At 38.4% G+C, this 22,483-nt stretch overlaps 2 protein-coding genes across 3 annotated transcripts in view; one reads left to right on the top strand and one right to left on the bottom strand.

Moving 5' to 3' along the window:
* The window catches only part of SNTB1 (syntrophin beta 1), a 110,295-nt gene extending 105,519 nt beyond the window's left edge, over window positions 1-4,776 (top strand). The window contains exon 7 of the mRNA XM_048286253.1: window positions 1,283-4,776. Coding sequence (XP_048142210.1) covers window positions 1,283-1,375 — 93 coding nt within the window. The 3' untranslated portion in view covers window positions 1,376-4,776. The remainder of the gene's footprint in view (window positions 1-1,282) is intronic.
* A 3,174-nt stretch (window positions 4,777-7,950) lies between these two features.
* Window positions 7,951-22,483, bottom strand: part of LOC125316869 (MDM2 binding protein) — a 29,980-nt gene continuing 15,447 nt past the window's right edge. For both annotated transcript variants that reach the window (XM_048286251.1, XM_048286252.1), the window contains exons 16-22: window positions 20,507-20,662; window positions 18,163-18,258; window positions 14,354-14,620; window positions 12,942-13,173; window positions 11,699-11,812; window positions 9,978-10,043; window positions 7,951-8,507 (exon numbers count right to left, since the gene is read on the bottom strand). In XM_048286251.1, coding sequence (XP_048142208.1) covers window positions 8,472-8,507; window positions 9,978-10,043; window positions 11,699-11,812; window positions 12,942-13,173; window positions 14,354-14,620; window positions 18,163-18,258; window positions 20,507-20,662 — 967 coding nt within the window. In that variant the 3' untranslated portion in view covers window positions 7,951-8,471. The remainder of the gene's footprint in view (window positions 8,508-9,977; window positions 10,044-11,698; window positions 11,813-12,941; window positions 13,174-14,353; window positions 14,621-18,162; window positions 18,259-20,506; window positions 20,663-22,483) is intronic.

Raw genomic sequence — 22,483 nt, 5'->3', positions numbered from 1 at the left:
TGACTTAACCTTACTTACAGTCCTAATGTACTGAGATATCTAAGCTACTTAAACATCTATGCAAGCAGCATTTCTCCCAGATTTGCCATAGCATATGCACAGGTGCATGCGCAGAGACAGAAAGAGTCAGTGCACGCAAGGTACCTGTGTAAAATTCCCCTCAGAGGTCAGTGAAATACTCACTTAAGATTCTTTTGCATCTCCCAACGGGTGAAGGGTTGGGCCTCGAGGAGTGAGGGCACCAGCCCAGGACTCATCATTCTTTGGTGATCCTCCAAGTACAGCAAACCTGAGAGTTCTCTGGCTCTGAGAGATCCCACTCAGAGGGAGGTGCTGGTCACAACTGCTGCACTTCAGGAGAGCTCAAAGGGTCTCATTTTGGACTGCTGTTTATAGACTCACAAGAGAGTGGGCTTTAGTCATAGCAGTGTTTCATCCTGGCCACAGTTTGGGTCAGCACTTTCTTTGAAAGCGTGAGAACAGGAATGTTATGCCATTCAGGCAAGGAGAATAGTTTCCAACGTTGTTCATAAGGAAAACGAGCTCGTTAGACAGCAGCAGTTCCTGGGAGCAGATGGTGTTTCTGATAAGCTCAAGAAGAGATGAGCCCAGGTGCTGCTTCTCAAGGCTGAGGCCTAAGGAACATTTCTCAGATTGCAGTGCAGCCTGGAAAAAGAAGGTGGGGGGCAGAATGCACCACCACGAAAGGCAAACGGTTTGTTTTGATGTGACCCTATTGTTGGGCTTCTGTGCACACTGACAAGCCTGTCATGCTTATTAGCAAGTGTGTGGTGAGATCGGCTGAACCATGACTGTGGAAAACAAAGTCTGAGTTCAGTCTCACTGCTAGCTGTGAGAACAGAGAAGCAACTGTGCAGCACCAGCTGAAGGTACTTCAGCTGCACCAACAGCAGATGCACTGGGCATCAGACAGAGCAGTCCCACCACATCCCAGGCAGAAATGGCCAAAAAAGATGGAGGGGTTGAGCCTCTTGGAAAGCTGCTTGCAGCATCTGATTCAGTTTTCTGCTGCTCACGCAGATGGATACAAGGCCAGAGGCACCAGGATCTCACCTGCTCCCAAGACGCTTATTAGTTTTAGTAACCTGAATATTTGCAGCTCAATGCAAAGGAAAAACAGTATGTTGTAAAGAAGGGTTGTTATTAATAGAAGCCTATTCAAAATACCAGACAGCAGTTTGAGTATTCAGTGAGTGATTTCTTGTTTGAGCTGTAATCTAATTAATAATTCTCAGCTTGATTTGTTTTTCTGTACTTTCAGCAACTGGATCTTCATTCCTGTCCAAAACCAATTGTTTTCATCATTCATTCCTTCCTGTCAGCAAAGATCACAAGACTGGGCTTGGTGGCGTAAGTGGGATCCATCTGTTTCTTCAAAGAGAGACTGGGTAACCACACTAATCTGAAGTACAGTCAACAGCAGCAACATGTCCCAGCTGGCAGCAGACACCAGCCTGGGACTCAGGACTGGGCCTTGGTCATTTCTGCAGTCCTCCCAAGGCCCAGGTATCATTTTGACCAGCTAAAGAGATTACATGACAGGGAAGACGAGGGATTTCATTGTAAATAATGGGATTTTAAAATCCCATATGAGACCGTAAAAACGTGTAGTACCATATGTGTAAATGTTTCAGAACCATAAATTGTGCCTATTTCAATGTACTTGTCTATAATAGAGTAAGTAAAGGGCTATGCAGACAAGAGCACTTGTTGGTTGTGATGCAAGCCAAGGTTGGTTGGGGAGAAATCCTCTAAACAAGATTGTTCCATTACCTAAAAGGTTTTTTCAGTTACAATCTGTGCACCTCTTACAGAAGATTTTTCTTTTAGAGCTCTGCCAGAGCCTGTTGCATGAATACCCAGCAGAGCCTGCAAATACACACCTTTGAGTTGGACACTGAAGCAATCCAGCTGTGGTCAGGGAACAGCTGGAGGGCCCCTGCCAGGGGACAGTTTCACATTAAGCAGTAACCACATCACCCACATTCCTAGTGATGGAGCCAAACAGGACCAGCCACGGGGATGGTACTGAGAGCCAGCTGTTAGGGGCACATAGGCAGGAGTGTCCTTTGTTAATGAACACAGGATGCATTTTTATAGTGACTTCCCAGAATAGCTTAATGAGTTTCAGCTATCTGGGAGCCCCAGCTCAGGTAAAAGTTACCTGAATCCATGCTGAGGCATGATAAAGCTTTTGCCAGTAAATCTCCAGGGCAGTTTTCCAGTAGAAAGCCATACTAAGCTTCCTGTCCTCCTACCCCTGCTGAGTCACCCCCTTTGCTCAGACAAGGGTGGTTGTGTGGTCTTCACTGAAGAACAAATGTAGGGAAGGAAGAAGACTTGATTTTATGAGTTTTTGAAAAATTTGAAAAGTAGCTTCACAACAGTAAGAAAAATGCACCAGGGCAGAAACATGACAGCAGCACTCCTTGACACGGAACTGTGCCTGTGGGCATGACTTGGCAAGACCAGATTTCTTGCTGGGGAAATACAAGATGTTCATCTCCATGCCCACAACTTACTAGTGACTGTTTTGCACACAACTTAACAGTTGTGACTCAAAACATGATTCACTGAGTTTCAGCCTTGTTCACAGCTACTTGAGCAGCACAAAGCAGGCAGGAACACTGACCTTCAGCACCAGAGATGATACAAACAGCTTGCACCTGGAAGTAATAAACTGGCATCATGTGATCTGGTAGTAGCAGGAAGAAGCAAAACAGGGATGCCATTTATGTTGTTCTTCCTTTGTAAAAAGAACAGCTTCACACAGAGGTGGGGTTTTGTTTGCTTTTAGAGTTTTGCCCTAAATTCACACTTTGAAGGACAGGAAGTAATATACAGTAATGTACAGGTATATATATTCAATGTTTGTGGATGTTCCATTTTCATACTACAACATTTATTCCTGAGAAAGCACATAAATTTCAACTTAGCATTGCTTGGCTGGCAAAGGGGAAAATTAAAAACACATTTTGGTTCCATGTTGTTTTTAAGCTAAGTTTGAGAGTTAAGCATAAGTCATGCTGTCTATTCATATCATATGAACATGGTGATTTCCAAAGGTATCTTAATCATCAAAACCAATTAAAATATTAGAATGATGGGCTGAATTAATAAATACAGAAAATAATCATTGAAGAACAGCTCAATGCCCCACTGGAAGAGCAGCCCCACTCCCAGCACCTCTCAAGAGTCAAAGCCACACCAGGGAGGAATCCACCCAGCTCTGCACTTTGGTTTTTATTGTCATGGTACTTGCACTTAGAAATTAATTCCTAGTGTAAATTAACAAGGTAGGAGGTAACATGTAACCTACCAGTAATTTCCAGATGGACATTCTCATTTAGTGACCACTGCCTTTCACCCAACTTTCTGTGGCAGTTACTTGGGACTCCTTGGGCTTGGAAGCTTCTAGGACAGATCTGAGAAGCTGAGAGCAGTCGGTACGCAGGGGACAGGACCCTGAGGAGGAGCTCACGTCACCTTATCAAGGAAACTATTGTGTGAAGTCTTTAAAAAACCAGTTCAGGACATTTTTATTGCTGTCCCAAAGTATAACTTAAAAATTTGGACAAAGATTCCTATAAAAGTTGCAGAGGTTGATGTGAAAACTTGCATTCTGGGGGTAGGTTAAATACATATGTAAACTATACTGCACTATTTCCTTATTCCTTTTAACACTTACAAATCACTGGAATGTTATACCTAACATGTATGTGCATTGTAAATATTACAAATTCCTATATTAGTGCCAACAATTAAATGGCAAAATGTAATCTAAGGTGCTCAGTACTATATGAAGTCTAAGTGAATAACTAAGCAGTCTGCAAAGAAAAATCATATTATATATATTTATAGAAAAAAAAAGATAATTACAGATGCTATTTCTTCATTTTCAGATTTTGGACTGATTCATATTTGGATGGGATAGACAAATGAAATATGAACCTACTCCACATTTATAAGAGTATAGTGAATATTTATATTTTAGAGGAAAAGAATATATTTAATAAAGTCATTTATTGGATTTTTGTGAGGTGAGCTTAGTTTGTCTGGGTACAAAGTATCTGGAAGGCTGTCCTTTGGTTTTGGGCTGGGGAAAAATATATTTAAACTTTAGAGCTTCTGTCAAGAATTTTGTTACTTGAGAGAACTGTTAATTGTATTGGTGGAATGACTTTTTAAAATATAAAATTTAAAAAAAGCCCTGAAATCCCACAGGGATGTTCCAGGGCAGGTCATTCAGACACCTCTGCTGAAGTTGCAATGCTTAATATTTTGCTTATACTGGACTAGGTGGTAACAGAAGACTTAGAAAAAAATAATGAAAAAGCAGAAATTTCTGCTCAAGCTTCTGCATTCAAGGACTGAGGAAAACATGTGCCTTTTTTCTCTTATGAATGGTTATGGGAAAAGAGATTTTTTTTTTTTCCCCTTTGATTTAATTCTTAACTTAATGGCCCAAATAGAAAAGCTAACTGTGGGAATTTAAGCCTGTTCTTTCAGTCTGACCCAAGTTATGATAGAAGAACCTCATGGAAATCCTAAAAAGGGGTATTCCAGAGCTTTACTCTTTTCCCAAAATAATGATTATAAATGGAGCGGTCTTATCAGAAAGTTTATATAGCAGCTTTATCATTAGAAAGATCTGGATACATATTGGAACATAAGTGTTATTGAAAAAATGTGATCTAAGGTGTTTGTTAAAAAAAAGAAAAAGACAATAAAGCTGATCTGATTGTGTTCAGGGAATCATACTGGTGTTTCTAGTAGTCCTGCCCTTCAAATGGAACAAGCATCTCCCTTAAGGTACTTAAAAAATCAGAACACGAGTCTTGACGTGCTACCAAGCACATCACTACCATAAACACCATTAGAATTGATCTTTTGCAAATAACAAAACAAGTGTTTTCACTCCACAGAATGTTAGAATTCCTTCTTCCCAGGACATGGAAGCACACTCCGTCCAGCTCTTTACATTGGGAAGCACAGTTGATTTAAGGGGAAATTGATCTGATTTCCATCTGAAAGGGTTCTCAGTGTCTTCTTACCCATGTGTAATTAATTGGAGCTTCTCTGGTTTCAGTGGAAGCAGAATCAGAGCCTAAAGAAATTATGTGCTCCAAATCATTACAATATCATTGATTTCTAAATTTATGTTATTTTTCATAAAAGTCAAACTGGCAGATTGATAACTAGCTGTTTAGTGAGTCTGTTTACTATACAGAGAGACCATTAATACAGTACATATTACATATTGATATATATACATACACTATTACCCTGTCTACTATGGACACTTTTGAATTCAGTGGTGACTTTGATTTTAAAGAGCAGATATTTATAATATGCTCACAAAATTCTGAGAAACTCAGCCTGCTAGCTACAAGTGAACCCCTCGACTAACCAGGGAAAAAGTTTAGTTTAAAAGAATGAGGGGAAAAATAACAAAGATGATAACTTCTTGTTGAACATAATCACCTGCTTTTCCCACATGGGATTACCTTCATTTTTTTTCCTTCATCAGAATTTCTGTGCTTGTGTAAATAATTAGAGACATTAGGAAGCAAATTTAGAAAACATATTCCAAGGGAGAACTGTGAATTTGGACAAAGAAGTTTGTGAATTTGGACAAGCATTAGTACCAAAGCTAAGTTCTGTGGTAGCCCAGTGATGTTCATCATGTAATTGCTGTAATATTACAAGTAATATCACCAAGTAATTCTACCATATCAACACTGTCTTACCCCAATCCTGTGGGGAATATAAGCACATAACATGGATGGATGATGTGCTTCTACATATAATACATAATGTTATTATATTATGCTATGTTATGTGCTTATTATATAAGATGGATGGATTATGAGTAAACCATAAATGTGTACTGGTGAATATGACTTATATCCTGACTTGCAAAACATGAAAGCAAGCGCCCAAAATATGCATAAAGCAGACTGGATTTGGGGTTCAGCAGCCACAAACAAAAAATATAATCTGAAGTTCAGAGGCAAAGGATGATGTTACATTCTGTATCACCAAAGTTACAGCATATTGGCTGAGCTGCATGAACTCTCAGTGTGGGGTTTTGGAACTACGACAGATGTAAAATAATTTGGTTTAGTGCTGTTACAGCAGACCAGGTCAAATTACTGTGCCTGCTTTTTTGTAGGTTAAGAGCATGGAAAGGGACAGTTATCACAACTCAAATAGGGCACAGTGTTATTAAGTCACAATAATAAACCAGCTACCACTTACCCTAAGAAGCCACCAACATAAACAGCAAATGAGGCATGGGGTAGCAATGTATTAGTTCTGCACTGGGAATTGTGCAAAAAACCAATACATCAAAATGCTTATATTTCCCTAACTGCTTTCCTGCTGATTATTTCAGGCCAGCCTTTGAGGCTACGGAATTAATTAAAACAATAACCATTGAGTTCTACTTGAGGTGCAAGAAAACCAGTTCAAAGTATTAATTACTTTCCTGAAGGTACTTACTTTGCTTATGGCAGCTAGCCTCAAGGATTTTATGAAAAGTACAGTTTCTGTACTTTTGCTTATCAACTTGTGTATAATTATTAACTACAAAGTTTTTCTAATTACAAATACATAAAATTCCCAAAATTAAGTAGAAAATACAACTTTCAGTGGCTTGCTTTAGTATTCAGACAAAAGTATCAGCATTCAGGCTGAAGAGGTAAGGCTATATCTTACAGCTTTTCTCTCTCTGTTTCGAAGTAGAGACTTTCTTGATTCACTATAAGATGTTAAGAAAGGTTAATGTCTTGATCACTTTCTTGTTTTCTATCTTGAATGCAAAGAAATGTGAGCCATACACTAGTAGTCATTACATTGGAGCAATTTTGTGCATGCACTTATTAAGTGATTATTTAAATACCTCTCTTCATTGCATTTCTATTTAACCAAATCAGTAAAACTGGGATGCTGTGGATGTGTGGCATTCTACAGACAAATGTAATGCATCTTCTAAGAAGTGATGTTTGTCCTGGGCTTACATGCACACAGTACTCACTAGAGCCCACTGTCACAGCAGAATAATTTCAGACCTCTCCTATTGCAGCTCAGAGTGCAGTTAAACCAAGTACACACCCACCTAGAAAAGGTCTTGTAGAGTTCAGGACAATGGTGAACTTGGGAACAAAGGAACAGAATAATTAAACTCAGGATCCTGTTAGAAATGAAAAACCTCCTTAGGGCTCAGCTTTACATGAAATAGAATTAAGCAAAGAATAATGTCACAAAATCAGGAAGGCTCTTTAGAGAAAACATAGATTTTATAGTATTAAGTCTAACCTCCACATGGTTTAGTTCAATTACTTTTTCACAACATTCCATTTAATTTATATTTGTATTGCTTAATCTATTTTCCTACCAGGAGAATATAGCAAACAATAGCCCTGCATCTCTATCAGTTGTAATCCTGTTAGTTTATATGATAAATAGGAAATCCTTATACAGAAAGCTGTAATGTACATTTGTTTTAGTAGGAACTCCTCATCTCAACAAAATACTAAGTTGAACAATTACATTAGTACAAGCCAGGTACATGCCTGAGACTTAAGCAAACTGAGGCCAAGTTTAGTATTTTACTGTGTTTGCAACACAGGTAGAAACTCTTTTTTCTCTTACATTTCAGCATGGCATGCCAGCTCTTTCCCAGCTCTCACCCAGCTCTCACCATCCTCATTACCACTATTGCTTTGATTTTCTCCTCCTCCAGGAAAAGAAATCTCAGACCTCTCCTTAGACATTTTTTTCTAAGGAGTGTTACAAAGAGCATGCAGGAAATTATACTGAAAATTCAGCTTGTAAAACAACGAAACTTTCTTTAATGGGACCTTGCATCAAGTTTCAAGCCATGCTTTTTTTCTTCCTTGTATTACAACACAAAGATAATTATGATTCAAATTCTAATTATGTTTATTTTCACCTGCAGAATAGGATTTGTTCTTAATTAGTGTATAAAATGTTAATGGCCAATGCTGTAAACAGCTGTTTATACAAGAGCAAGCTGTAATAAGTAGAATACAAGTCTTCACACGAAGAGGCTAAACAAAGTAGGAGTTATCAAAATTAAATATGTGGGGTTTTTTATTCACATAAAAACCAAATACACTGGTTGAAAAATATACAAAACTTTATACACCAAGTCAAGCTATATTCCTTTTAAGAAACATAATAAATATGCATATAAAATACAACCTCTTTTCATTTGCATTTAAAAAAAAATTAAAAACTTTTAGTATAAAAAGTTTCCAACCTTGCTTCTGTGCTTGAAGAATGAGTCTATACAATTACACTGACCAGAGTCCTCTCAGTGTGCAGATCTGTGTGTGCCATTAGGCAGTATAATGCTTCTCTAGTCAGAAGTGCTCTGTCTCCACAGCTCCTGGAAATGTGTGAATAGAATCCACACAGTGCCTCTACTTGCCAGTCTTCTCCAAAACCCATTCAATCACCTGGGCAAATAAATGAGAAAGCAAACAATTTACATAACTCCTGATTCTGAAAGCAACTTAAGAACATCTCACCCACTTCATCAATTCTTCCTTTAGTCCTTTGTCACCATCTGTGTGGTATTAAAAGCAAACTACTCAAGAGGAGAAAGTGGTGTTAATACACTGAGAGGAAACAGCATTACCCTAGAATTGTATTTAATCTTACAGAATCCTTTGTCTTTAGGAAAAGACATTTTTAGAACCTCTGAATTGAAATACTTCACCCCATTCTCTCCACATACCAGCAGCAAGATGCACATAATGCCAAACAGCTCGTGGTTCCAGCACTAAAAGTTCCTAATGCCAGAGAGGAAAGAATAAAGGATAATTTGTGCACTGCTGTATCTACCACCATTACCACTGCTGTTTTCCAAACAGGGCAGTTGTTTAGACCACTGACTGCTCCTTGGCAATTATATTTTTGTAAGGTAATTTCAAAATACTCTCTAATACAGGGAGAATTAAGTAGTTTAGGAGAACACCGATTTTAATGGCTCTTTTGCCAACACCAAACATACAAAAAACTACCAATTTTCTGCCCAAAGATGGTGGTGAGAAGTAGTGCATCAGCACAATAGCCCAGTTCAACACCAAACATCACAACCCATACAGTTTTTGAAACCTTATTATCCATACAGAGCAATCCACAAAGGAACACAGCAAATACTGCTCTCATAGAATAAATTCTGTGGGGATCTAACAGTTTTCCTTGAGTCTGTGTTCTATTACCTACCTCAGTTCGAATTCTTCCATTTAATTTATGATTATGAAAACTGTACTGTAATTATGCACGACACTTTTTTTCCCCTTTTTTATTTCCCAAATCATGGAGTCACTTCAGTGTGTTTCTCAGAATTTAAATCAGTTACTTAGTTTCTGGAGGAATATTTACTTCTGTCATTTGCTCTGTGCTGCTGTTCATGTAAGTCCCACCTTGCACAAAAATAACCTCACCTGATATCCCTTGGGATATCAGTTACTCACAAGCCTAAAATTACTGATTTTCATTACTTCTTTTAAAAATTTATGTCCTTTTATAGACCTGCTTATTACTTCCTAACCTTTGAAAAGAAATGTTATTTCCATCAACACAAGAAAAATTCCCTAATGATCCTAATTAAAGAAAAATCTCACCTCTCTTTTTTTTTGTTTCAGTGATTTAGAAACATTTATTGTCTTCATTTCCCTTTCTCACTGTGGCACATCATCTTGGCAGCTGTAACTAAAATACCATCCAAAACCTGGACATTTTGCCTTGGGACTACTGACTGAGAGAGAGTTTCTGTGAGATCAAAGGGAAATGAGACCCACAGCCAAGGGAACACACCTTTTCATCTCTTAAAGCTGTGGATTAAACCATCCTATGGCCAAGTTGCCACAGCAACATTTAGCCTTTGCTATATATAGGAACAAATAAATACATGGTCTTACCTGTTTAGCATTGCTATTTGCTGTTTTCTTCATTTCATCAAGAAGTCCTCTAGAAGTTTTAAGATCCTACATATGAAACAAAAAGCCACTGAAGTCAGCAAACTCATATGGTCACTTTAATTTGGGTTATAAGAGCCCTAATAACCAGGGAGGTGTTAACACTTCTATCACCTTGCTCAGAACAACACAAGAATTATTTGACTTTGCTTTTTTAATTTAAAAAAAATATATTATATCTATTCCAATGGGTTGCAGGTTTCCTTACAGCAGTCCAAACCTAGTACTCAATTATGACTGAGTCTTCCTAACCTTCTGCACAATTTCCAGAACTTTTTTTTTCTTCAATGATATTCAAAGTTCTTCTAGTCTTGATTGAAATCCTATTTCTATACAAACATGGAAATCAGCTGTGAGCTTACACTGCAATATGGAGTTCTCACAAAGAACAGAGAAGCAGACATTAGAAAAGAAAATGAGTGCAAAAAAGGGAAAAATCTAGAATGGCTTTTCTCTTTTGCAGTCCATTTAATGAGTCCAACCTAACCTATTCTTTTAAAAAAAGCAAGAATAAAACTTTGCCTGAAGAGAAAGAAAATTAATTTACTACTTGTCTCCAGAGGAAAATGATACCTATGTTACCATGCTTTTGAATTATGCAGCAAACAAAAGGATTCAAAGGGCTCCCACAAACTTGGAGGTGCAAGACAGTTCAGGAGAACAAAATCCTGTGACACCTCTCTAGCAAGGACAGGATCACTGCCATATTCTTCCTTTTCCTTTTCTACGTGGAATGGAACCACAAACCCTGATTTGCCATACTCATGCATCCCTGCATGCAGCCTTTTCTGATTTTGGATTAAGAGATCTTCCTTCAGGGTGTATTCAGGGAGATTTTGGGAGCACTTACAGAATGACTGCACAACTGTGTTCCAATTATTTAAGAAGTTAGCACTTATCAGCAAGATGTTCTGATTGTAAGCATCCAGTCCTGTTCAACTTTCATTTAGCTTAAAGCACCATTACTGAAGTTGATTAAACTGAGCTGGTTCACTGAGTGGTAGGTTAAACACATGCAAATGAACCAAACGGCAGCTCAGCTTGTGAACAATAGCTTTTAATCACCCCATACTGTAATTAACTCAATTTTGTGCTCAGACCAAGTAACATGGGCTTCAGCATTGACTCAGTCTCCTAGGTATTGTGGAAAGAATTCTCATCTCCCCCTAAACAGGAGGTTGATGCAATTCTGCAGGGTGCTGCTGAGCCAGTATGTGTTAGATAATAGTGCACATCATGTCAGGGAACTGCAATTTCTGAGTCAATTCTGTAAGCTACTTATTGAGCCAACAGCCTTAGAACAAGGGAGAAACAGAGCTGTCACAGCCACAGCTGGGAGATACTCTTGCTTCCTTAGCTGTTGCAGCTCTAAGTGTGACCTGACCTAACAGACCCATGCTTTAGCATGTTATTTCACATAAAAGGCTACTGCTTTAGAAGGTTTAAAAACAAGCAAAACCCCACCAAAATGTACTGTAAAACTACTTTCTGCATTTGACAACAAGTCCAAAGGTTTCTCCACACAATTTACACATTAGTAACACACTATTGGGAAATATTAGCTTAATCAACTCTGAATATCCCACATGCTATCTCAAGTTTTATTCAGGAGTGGCTTCACTTAACTAAGAATAAAGAACTGTAAGAGTGTGTCTTCTAATTACCTTTAAGTAGAACTTTGATATCTCAAATAGACGCTGACTGCACGATGCAAAGCACTTGTGATCCTCTGCAATTCCATGTTTTTGAAGAGTCTTAGCAACCACATCCTTCAGCATCTTGGAAACAGTAGAAACATACATAGAAGTTCATCTCAACTACTGACATGAAGAATTGTCCAAAGGAAGCAAAAAAGCCCAAAACAGAAAACCTGATCTTTTGTGATCTTGCCTCTGTCTTCAATCCACTGCCCAAATGCCATCAGCCCCCTACCTGAATTTGAGCAGCGTTATTTAACAATCTACTTCCATTTTCTTGATTTAAAAAAATTAAGAAAATGCTTACATGTCAAAGCAATGTAAAGGATCAGTGAATATTCACATGGAGCTTGGAAGATAAAAAAGAAGTCACTATTATCTTGGGTTTTTTTGTTCTCCAAAATAATATATATATGAAAAGATCACTTTTTTCTATACTGATATTCCCTTGTTTGATGCATCCATATTAAAAAAAACTCAAAAAAAAAATCTGACACTAAAGTCTCATTAGAAGATTTCCTCTGACATTCGTTATATCAGAGATGTTTAAACTCTGCTGTAGGTCTGAATGAGTCACATCAATTTATGCTTCCTGGGACCATTCCAACTTGCCTTTGACAGCACAACATTAACATTCTTGCAGTGTTCTCCTTGTATCCTGGGATTAATTTAAAATTAGTATCACCAAGCCAGAAACAGTTTTGTGTACTGTATTTTCAAAGAAGCATTCCTACTATATACAGCTATTAATTAAACATTACTCCACCAAATTATTTAACTGCTCTCAATTAATGGATTTTTAGAGCTACTGGAATCTCTTTATTCTCAGAATAGTCTGTTCCTCCACAGTGCATTTCACCCTTCCAGCACAGATATCTCTTTGGTGCCTTTAGGTTTTATACTAATCATCTGTATTTCATAACTCCTATTCATTGATATTAATTTCCACCTTTTTTATTCCTCATTGTTATCTCTCGCAGCCTCAATTCCCTGGGCATGATAAAATCTCCTTTACACACGTTTTCATTCTTTGTTTCTGCAGCACTCTCCTCAGTGCCTTCAGGATTCACTTACACAAGGGAATAGAATGAAATTTAATAACAAATACAGATGAAGATAGTTCACCTTTAGTTAAAAAATTTTTTTAAATCAAGTCCCATGAAAAGTTAAACAGCTGCTTCTTCACTAAGAGAACAAGGCAGATCTTTACCCTTGTATGTTTCTGGGATCTCGATTCCTTCTCTGGCTTTGAGGCCTCGGGCTCTGCAGCTGGGCCAGCCCTGGAGGTTGCTCTGGGGGCTTGGCCGGGCTCTTTCGCTGGCACTGCAGCCACAGAAACCAATCTTTCAGAGCATTTCCTCATCACAGCAACTGCACAGTGACTCTTGCTGCTTCCGCTTGCCTGAGACAGGAGGGAGTCTGTACTCTCAGATTTGGTTAGCCTAGAAAGAAAAATTAAAAAAACCAATAAAAATACCTTTCAGGTTTTGTACAGATTCTTTTAGTGCCACTGTTTCTGCTAGAGAGGCTGCTGCTTTAGAGCAGTAAGTACTGAGCATTCTTGCAAACAACATCTGAAAACAGCAGACAGGAAGACAGGATTCTATTTTGTAAAATTTTTTGTATTAGAAGAACACTCTGCTGAGTGGATTGGGCTCTGATATTGCACCTCTCATTAAAAAAGTCTAGAAACAAATTGAAAAAAATCAGATAACTAAGAAAATAAAACTCTTTGGAAGAGAAATGGCCTCCAGTCCTAGGATGAGACAAAACTTCTTGAAACTACCTAATTTCTTTTGGCCCTATAGGAACATCATAAATCATCTTTAACTACAGGAACTTGGGCATTAGAATTCTATGGGAACATTGTAATCCTTGATCCTTCAACTGTAAGAGCGTAATTCCAAACTCCAATTTCCAAAATGTTAAGTACAATCACATCTTCTTTTCTAACTATTCAGTAAGCTGCAAAAGATATGCATATTTCTAAAACCAGACCGCTGTTAAAGGCTTATTGTAATTAGATTGCAAAGGGTATCAAACTGGAAATAAGGAAGAAGTATTACAGTAAAAAGTGAATTTGGAAATAGTGTTACATAGCAGTTATTTTTCACTGACACAGAGTTTGCATCTTCAGAATGAGGACAAGGTACAAAGGGAAATCTTAAAAACTAAACTTCCAGAAAAGACTTTAATAAACAAGGCTGACAATAAGATTGAATTTTGGTAGGTCATCTTACGCCAGCAGTCCTTTGGATTAGAAATTCAATTATTCTGTTTGTACAATCCTTGGCTTTCTAAACCTTTAGTTGTTTATTTGTAGTGCAGCAGCACTGACAGTTCCAGTCCTAGATGAGGCTGTCATCTAGGCACTTGAGACTTTGCAAGATATAACCCCAAATCTGTTAAATAAAGTGTGCCTGTGCCACATGATTTTGATTAATCTAATGCCATCAATGAAGGATCACACTTGGGAAAAAAAGATGAACTGACAGAAGAGGATTAAACAACTAAAACATTTGTCTAGATAACTTCACTAAAACATTTTGAGATGACAGATGCAGTTCACAAAAGACTACTGAAATATTTCGTGCTAAAGATTCATTTTATTCAGTGCATTACCTTTTCTTGGGATAAAAGTAATCCAGGTCTTTTGATCTGCGTTTTAGCCTTGATGTCTCTGTTTTGAATTCGCTTTGTAAAGACTCTCCATCGGGGACACTTCCAGGCTCTGACAAGACTGCAGGGGATGGGAGAGGACTCAAGACAAGTGGCACAGGGCAGCACTCTTTCGTGCAAGTGGTCTGAGTTTCATAGCGAATCAGACGAGTTTGAAGTTCAGCATATCCCACATCTCTTTCCAAGGCTCTTCTGTTATCTAGACAATATCTGAAATTGAAATTGGGTGAGAAACCTGTGAAAGTCTCTGCTTTATTACAATCAGAAAAAACTTACTTTTGACAGTCATGCGAACTCCAAAACTTTTTTTTTTGTTTGAACTGGTGTACTATTTTGAAAGACAACTTTTAATAGCCCAGTAAATTAATGCTTGCCTGATGGATTTTGCTATACTTAAGTCCAACTTCAACAAAGAAGCTGAATCCTGTACTATTTCTAACTCTTTACTCTGTGTTCTTTGTAAGATTTCCATGGACATCAGTAGAATTTTTTCCTTGAACAAACTCTTTGAAATGCAACTTTTAGCTTTGTCTGAGATAAACACTGCTGTATGAGATATTCACATTTTTTAAGTGCTAAAAATACAAAAAAAGTATCACTGAACAAGCACAAGCTTCCTATTGACTACAATGAATAAGTGGTTTAATCAGCCAAATCAACAGAACAAACTGTATTAACTACAGTGGGGCTGAAAAATAACAAATGAACAGTGCTAAGTCAGTGAAACATACAGATAAGATAACACAAAATGCATCTTAACTAACTTTTCTCTGGTGTAAATGACCTCCAGGATTCCTTGCAAGAGAACAGTGTTTCATCACCCAGTAACTTACATTACCTGTACTGTGGCAAGAGGTAACAGTAAATTCAGTATTATTTCAGCCTCTTTGTTACAAAACGTTCTAAGCAGTGCGAGCTATTGCTCACACTCGGAAGACTAGAGAGCTTTCCCGGGGTTTGTTCGTTCTTAAATGTGGATCACAGAGGCGTGTCAAGCTTATTAAGTGGCTTAAAAAGTTGCCAGTATTCAAACTAGCCAATTGATTGGTTCTGTCAGGTCATAGAGGAAGCTGTAAGCACCTCTTTGCAAGAGAATCACTTCCGTGGCTGATGCCCTCTTTACTAAAAACCCTAACTATACTAAACCATGACACCCACCCTTCAAACTGCTCAGCAATGTTTCCTACTCTTAGGAATGCCAGACACATTCTTTACTTTTATCTCTTAACATGGAGTCATGTTAAATTGCTGGATCTGATGTTTCCACTTTCTTCAGAGTACTTTCATATTCAGGGAGAAATTAATTTCTCTAATAACTGTCTGATGAATCCATTTCTACAGTTGAAGAAGACTTTCCACTAGACATAAATTCATTATCTGATAAAAGAGTAAGTTCTCTTAACTTAAAAATTTCAAGGTATTTAATTTTTCTTATTTATATTCTCAGTCCCCTGAGTAGTCACATCCCCGACAAAGACGAAAAATCTATTTAACTTTAGAAGTTAAATTGCCATTTTACTCACTGCTTTAATGGCAATTGCTTTCTCTATGCAACATAGCCTTCAAGTGTCTGGCATATGCTCATTACAGCAAAAATTTGATTTAATCATAAATAGGAACAACCTCATGTTCACAAGTCCTGGTCTGCATGGGGGACTTCAAGCACCCCAATAATCTGTTGGAGGGACAATACAGTAAGGCACATGCAATCCAGCAGGTTCCTGGAATGCTTTGGTAACTTCCTTCTCCGAGTGAGGAGAGGTGCTATGTTGGACCTTGTTCCCACTAGCAAGGAAGGGGTGGTGGGGAATGTGAGGCTCAAAGGCAGCCTTGGCTGCAGTGACCATTAAATAGTGGAGTTTGAGACCCTCAGAGCAGCAACGAGAGCACACAGCAAGCTCACCCTTGGACTTCAGGAAAGCAGTTTGCCATTGACACTGAGCTGTGTGGTGTGGCTGACCCTGGAGGGAAGAGATGCCATCCAGAGACTTGTCAGGTGGCCCTGTGCAAACCTTATGAGGTTCAACAAGTGCAAGTGCAAGGTCCTGCACCTGGGTCAGGGCAATGCCAGCACAAATATGGGCTGAGTGAAAAATGAATTAAGAGCAGCTCTGGGGAAAAAGATATAGGATCCTGATGTCCCTGCACATGGCATGGAGCCTGCAACTAGATGTTCTTTAAGGTCCCTTCCAACTCAGAATGTTCTATGATAACTGCTACTCCTTGTTTTGTTGACAAGACTTTACCTCCAAATATAAATACAGCATCTGGGCAGATGAAAACTGCATAGTACAAAACACATCTGCCCCACAGCAAGATGCACATAATGCCAAACAGCTCGTGGTTCCAGCACTAAAAGTTCCTAATGCCAGAGAGGAAAGAATAAAGGATAATTTGTGCACTGCTGTATCTACCATACATGCCATGATACTCTCCTTACAATATGTTCTGGTCACACAGCTACATCTCACTCTAGCGCTTCCCTCCCATACTGCTGAGCGCATTACCCCTGCAATATTAATATGCCAGGATCTTCCTCCTCTCCACAATACCCAGGCCTCCCTGTGGTCTGTACCTGTCATATTTTGCTAGGAGAAGCAGCAGCACAAGCTGTGCTGTGCCTAATTTGAAATCTCAGGCACACTCTTTGCTGAGGTCAGGCAGGGCAGCAAGATACCACATAGCAACAGACAACAGACACGTGGTTTCTTCCCACACCTACCATCTGCATTTCTCTTATCTACCCAGTTGCCTCTCTGTGCCACTTATCACAGATCTAAAAAGGCTAACAGGTTCATGAGTTACCATTTAGAAAAAGAGATAACTAAAGAGATAGGGGTGCTTCACTGCCCTAGAGAACCTGGCTAAAATTACCAGACATTAAACACAGGCTTAACCAAACTATTTGTAAAATTTATAGGAAAAAAATACTAACAGAATTGTTAGTCACATTCTTATAATCTGAAAATGTGATTTTAGGAGGCAGCAGAAGTTTGCACAAAGACTGAACTGACTATGCTTGGTATCCACTGCATTTCTTAATATATACCACACGAAGACTGTCTATATGGAAGAGTTATGCTTAATTATCTACTCCAGCATTTCTTTTTCCTTTTCTCCTCAAAGTCAATATTTGTATTTTTCTTAACTACTTTTATACAGCCATATTATATGACAGTTTGCCTATTTGTTTGTTTTGACAAATAACTATTGCTGGCTGGCTGGGATTAACTAACAGCCCTAACCATATGGATCCTTTTGAACATTGTTACCACTAACATTTGCCTGCTAGTGTTCTCAGGTTCCCTGATCATACAGGTAGCATCACAGCAGGTCTCATAAACCTTGTGACTATTAGTCTGAAAGCGCCTACAATTAAATATCAAAGCAGAAACTATGTATGCACTTAAAGCATGTGCTCCCCTAGGAACTTGATATGTACTAATGAACTCTACTTCCCTTGCCATTTTTAGTTCTGAATCAAAATTTTCAGAGACACTGAGAATAGATACAGCAGTACAACTGAGAAAAAAAGACTTAAATGTTTCTACATTACCATCAAGGCAGGAATGCTGCAATATAAACTAGTGACTAAAATAAAGGTAAGAAAGGGAGAGGTGCAGTTGTTCCAATGAAGGAAAAGGATACATAAAATTTTCCGTAATTAACATACCTGTTGCTTGAAATGTTTCTAATTATATCTAGACAGGAAGCTAAAAAATAAATCTGGGAAAAGAAGCCAGGTAACTTACTCAAGTCCATGATAATGGCATCCAGCTGCTTTTTCAAAAGGCAAACCTCTGAGTTTTCGAGGAGTAAGCTCTGGTGTCAGAAGAAACACGTTTTCACTGAAAGGAGAAAAATACAGATCTCTTTTAACCAACTACTGTCAGGATAAATTATACTTTCAAAAATCAGAAACAAATGTCTTGACATAGGAAGACTAAAACAGCATGCCTTGCAGCTAAGCCCCTAGGATAAAGCATCAATGGAAAATTAAATCTGTATTGAAGAGAGAATTTAAGTTCAACTAATTCCTACTGAGCTATTATTGTTACAGAAGCTCTTAGACATTTCTTAGACAGTGAAGGTCACTGCTCCAAATAATTTACCAATAAAACCAGGCAAATATCACTCCATTTCACAATGGGACACCTGAGTAGTAGAATGAACTGAGAGGCACTAGGAAGTGACCTTCCATTTCTCAATCACACACTGTAAGTAGTGAATTCCTTCCCTTTAGCTTCAAATTGTTGCCTCACCTAACAGTCATCTTTCCCAGACTTCAGAACTAATGGCTTGTCTCCTGGGATACTTCAATTCCAGCTAGTAACTCCCTGCACCTAAATCATAGGGTGTATTTGTTTGAAGGTATTTCAACAGAATACGCCATAGCAAGACAGATAGCAAGATCTTGCAGCCAGATCTCAACATACCCTGAACATTTATCTCTAAAGAAGGGAAGAGATGAAGGCAAGATGTAGCAGAATCTGAAACTTAGACATTGCTTCAAATTTTATTCATACAGACTTGTCTCTGCACCATTTCCACTGGAATAATTATCTGAGCAAAACATCCAGGAAAGAAGTGATACTGAAACTAGCAAGAAGATAATTTGGAAAGACTGTCAGCCAAAACTGTAATCTATCAAACTTCTATTTAAAGCTCAAACATGGAAAACAAGTGAACATGCCTTTAATTCAACAGTCTCTCTCAAAATCCCTTCAATCCTTCTGTTGGTCAGGAAAATTCTTGGGGTCTGTATTCACTGTTCTTGATCACCTACTGTGCAAAGTTCCTCATTATTCCAGAGAATTTAGTCAGAGCATCTGCTAGGGGAGTGAGCAGCCCAGAGTACAGTGTTCTGCTGGACTCGATTCAAATTCAGATCTCACTCATCTGTAGCTCAAAGCAAATCATTCAAGAGACTCAAGGTATTCCATGTTATAGTGCTTCTCTGGAGGTTTTGAAAATAATCAAAGTCTAAAAAATAGATCTTTGTAGTGAAATACTATTCACTTCTTTCCCATACAACTAGTTGGAAGGAAAATATTTTAGCCAAAATTCTAAACCTTCTGCACTCATTAACAACTCAGTAGGAGATTCTAAATCTTTACTGCATATTTTCTAACTTGAATTCTCTGCTCAGAACATATTTAGGTTAGTTACAAAACTTCACTAAGTGTTTTACAGAAGTCTCAAAAATCCTACAGAAAATCCAAAATATTACAGAACCTTTGCCTCTCACAAGCACTCTTACTACCTATCATGAAGTGTGAAAAAAGATCAAGGACTATCAAATAACTGCATTACAGATTCTATTACTCAGTATTAAAAAGGTCAACAAATACAACTGTAGTGACTGCAAAGACTGTCTTGCCTACCTAGGAGTCTGTGACACAATGAACAAATAGTATAGGCTCTGCTTCTATAAACATTATCTGACTCTAATAGAGTCTGGTCTTAGCTCTAATAGATGTTCAGATCCTGAAAATTACTCCATTAACTCCATGTATGTAACTTCCTGCTGAAAAAGTAGTGGTTAATACAGCAGACACACTAAGAATGAATACTTGCAAAGCCACCAGTGTAGATAAGCTTCCTTTAAGAAGCACATAAAAAGCATGACAGGAGACAAACATAGTTAAATAGGCTCAGCTACTGCCTTTTCTTATTTTGTCTTCCCACCTAGACTCCCCTCCACTGAAAGAAATCACACCAATAAAATTAAAGTTTTGCCACAGGAACTTCTGCTTTGCTAGAAATACTCTTTTGGAAATGGACGCATAGGGCAGCAGAGGCTTGGCAAGGATCTACCAGCCCACGTTTGTGCTTCAGGTGATTATTTTGTTATTTAAATGCCTAGGACCAACATCATCATCTCCAGCCATTTCAGATTCTGAAAGAACTAAACAGCAAGGCTGACTGGAGACTGAAACAGTTGATTTCACTGGCAGGCATGTGATGTAAGGATGTTGCAGGTTATAAATTCAAATCCAGTTAGACCACTCTGTGACTCTCATTCCACCCTTATTTACATCCCCCTATATCAGCTCTGAGTCTGGTTTTCAGTGGCTTTAATATGCTGATCCCTACCGCTTGGGAACTTGGAGTGGCTGGAGATCCCCCACGGGCAGCCCTTCTGGAGTGAAATACTTCAGCAACTCTTTAGCATCGAGCAACGTCAGGGACTCCCGCTGGCTGTCTTTATGTCCCAGCAACTGCTCAGATGAATGCGCAAACAGAGGAACTCTAGAAAAAAGGAAGCAAGCAAAGACCAATCTAAGACTTTTTTTTTTTCCTTTTTTTTAATAAACTTATGGTATTTAAAAAGAAATTAAATCATTGCTACTCTGGAGTAATTAAACTAGTACCAAAGTAAAACAAACAAGGTTGCTCCTTGAGAACATTCACACGAAGTTCATTATAAAGAACATGACAATTGGTGCAAATTCTCTAACATTCCACTGAAGAAACTAATTTCTTCAAGAATTTAGAGCTTGGTTATGAAATACAACATGGGAAGATGATTATTCACCCCTTTTTTCCATTGTAGGACCAAAAATTGGTTCCCACTAAAGGAAAGGAACCATAAAGCCACTACTGCATGCAACCCTCCATTCTTTTTTTAGTGTCTTCAACCAAGTACATCGAAGTTCTCTCTTTTCTACTGTTAAGCAACATGTTGTATCCTGATGCAGGGTAAGAAAGATAACCAGTTCAGATTATGACCAATGAAATAAACACTGACTATGTAACAGAAAGGTCTTTCAGGAAGCTTTTCAACAGCTAATTAAAAGGAAGAAGTTTGCCAGTTTAAGAAACAAAAGCCAATAATAATAATAATAATACCACTGAAGTCTTTTCCTGGTCTTAAAATCAAGAGTCAAACGCAGTTAGAAGGGAAAGGGATTTTACCTTGGTATTTATTTTAAGGATCCTTAGGTGCACTATGTCCAGGTTGAATGCACCAAAATGCACACTGCAATGCACACCCCACACAAGATCTGGTATAACATTATAGGTCTTACTAATTAGCATATCTATCAAAAAATTCGCCAGTGAGAGGCTCGAATGAGCCCCCCTCCCCAAGGAACTTTCCCCTGGATAGTTCTGTCTGTTTATGTGTTCTGGATGAGGACCTTGGGGTCTGGGGCACACTAACCCCTTCCTACGAAGCTTCTAAAATGTTTAATCTCCTAGCTGAACAAAGAAGTCCAAGAATGTAGGCAAAAAGCACTAAGAATACAGAAGTTGTAAAAAGGTATAACAGGGGTATAAAAGAAAAGGCAAAAAATCTTTATGGCACCACCATTCATGAGAAAGCAGATATCTAATGTGAGGATTTCTCACAGGCAGAACTCCAGTCTAAGCCATGGCCAACTATGGTACTTGAAAGAGAGAAATGGGATGGAAGTGACTCAGAAAAGGACACTTGGACATCTGGCTCTCCAGGTCTGTCAGCAAGAACATTACCACCACCAAAGACCATTAAGTCACAAAATCATTTATTAGCTGAGTTGGAAGGGACCCACCAGGATCATCAAGTCCAACTCCTGGCCCTGCACAGCATGTGCCTTGAGAGCATTGTCCAAGCTCTTCTTGAGCTCTGTCAGGCTTGGTACTGTGACCACTTCCCTGGGGAGCCTGTTCCAGTGCCCAACTACCCTCTGGGTGAAGAACCTTTTTCTAATATCCAACCTAAACCTTCGTTGACAAGTCTTACATAAAGTGAGAACTAAACTGAAATCAACAGGCTGTATTAAGTGGCACAAAGATCTACAGGTTTCATTTGAACAGCACTGAAGGAAAAATATAATTAAATACAAATTTCAAACATAAAACCAATAGGTTCTTCGACTTTAAAATTACTTGAGACATGATACTAAGTACCAACTATTTAGGAAATATGAGGAAATTAGAACACATTGTACATGTTGACAAAAACTGCTAAATTACCTCTCTTATTTAGGGCATGTTGGGAGAAAGAAAAGCTTTTGTATTTTTTTCTACCATGGCTACTATTTTCTAGAAGTGCCATTTTGGGAATTTGGTTTTGGAACTATTCTACTT

This window comes from Corvus hawaiiensis, chromosome 26, assembly GCF_020740725.1.
Source record: "Corvus hawaiiensis isolate bCorHaw1 chromosome 26, bCorHaw1.pri.cur, whole genome shotgun sequence".
NCBI lineage: Eukaryota > Metazoa > Chordata > Aves > Passeriformes > Corvidae > Corvus > Corvus hawaiiensis.
Note: the sequence above shows the minus strand (reverse complement) of the source record. Positions and strands in the feature narration are given on the sequence as shown.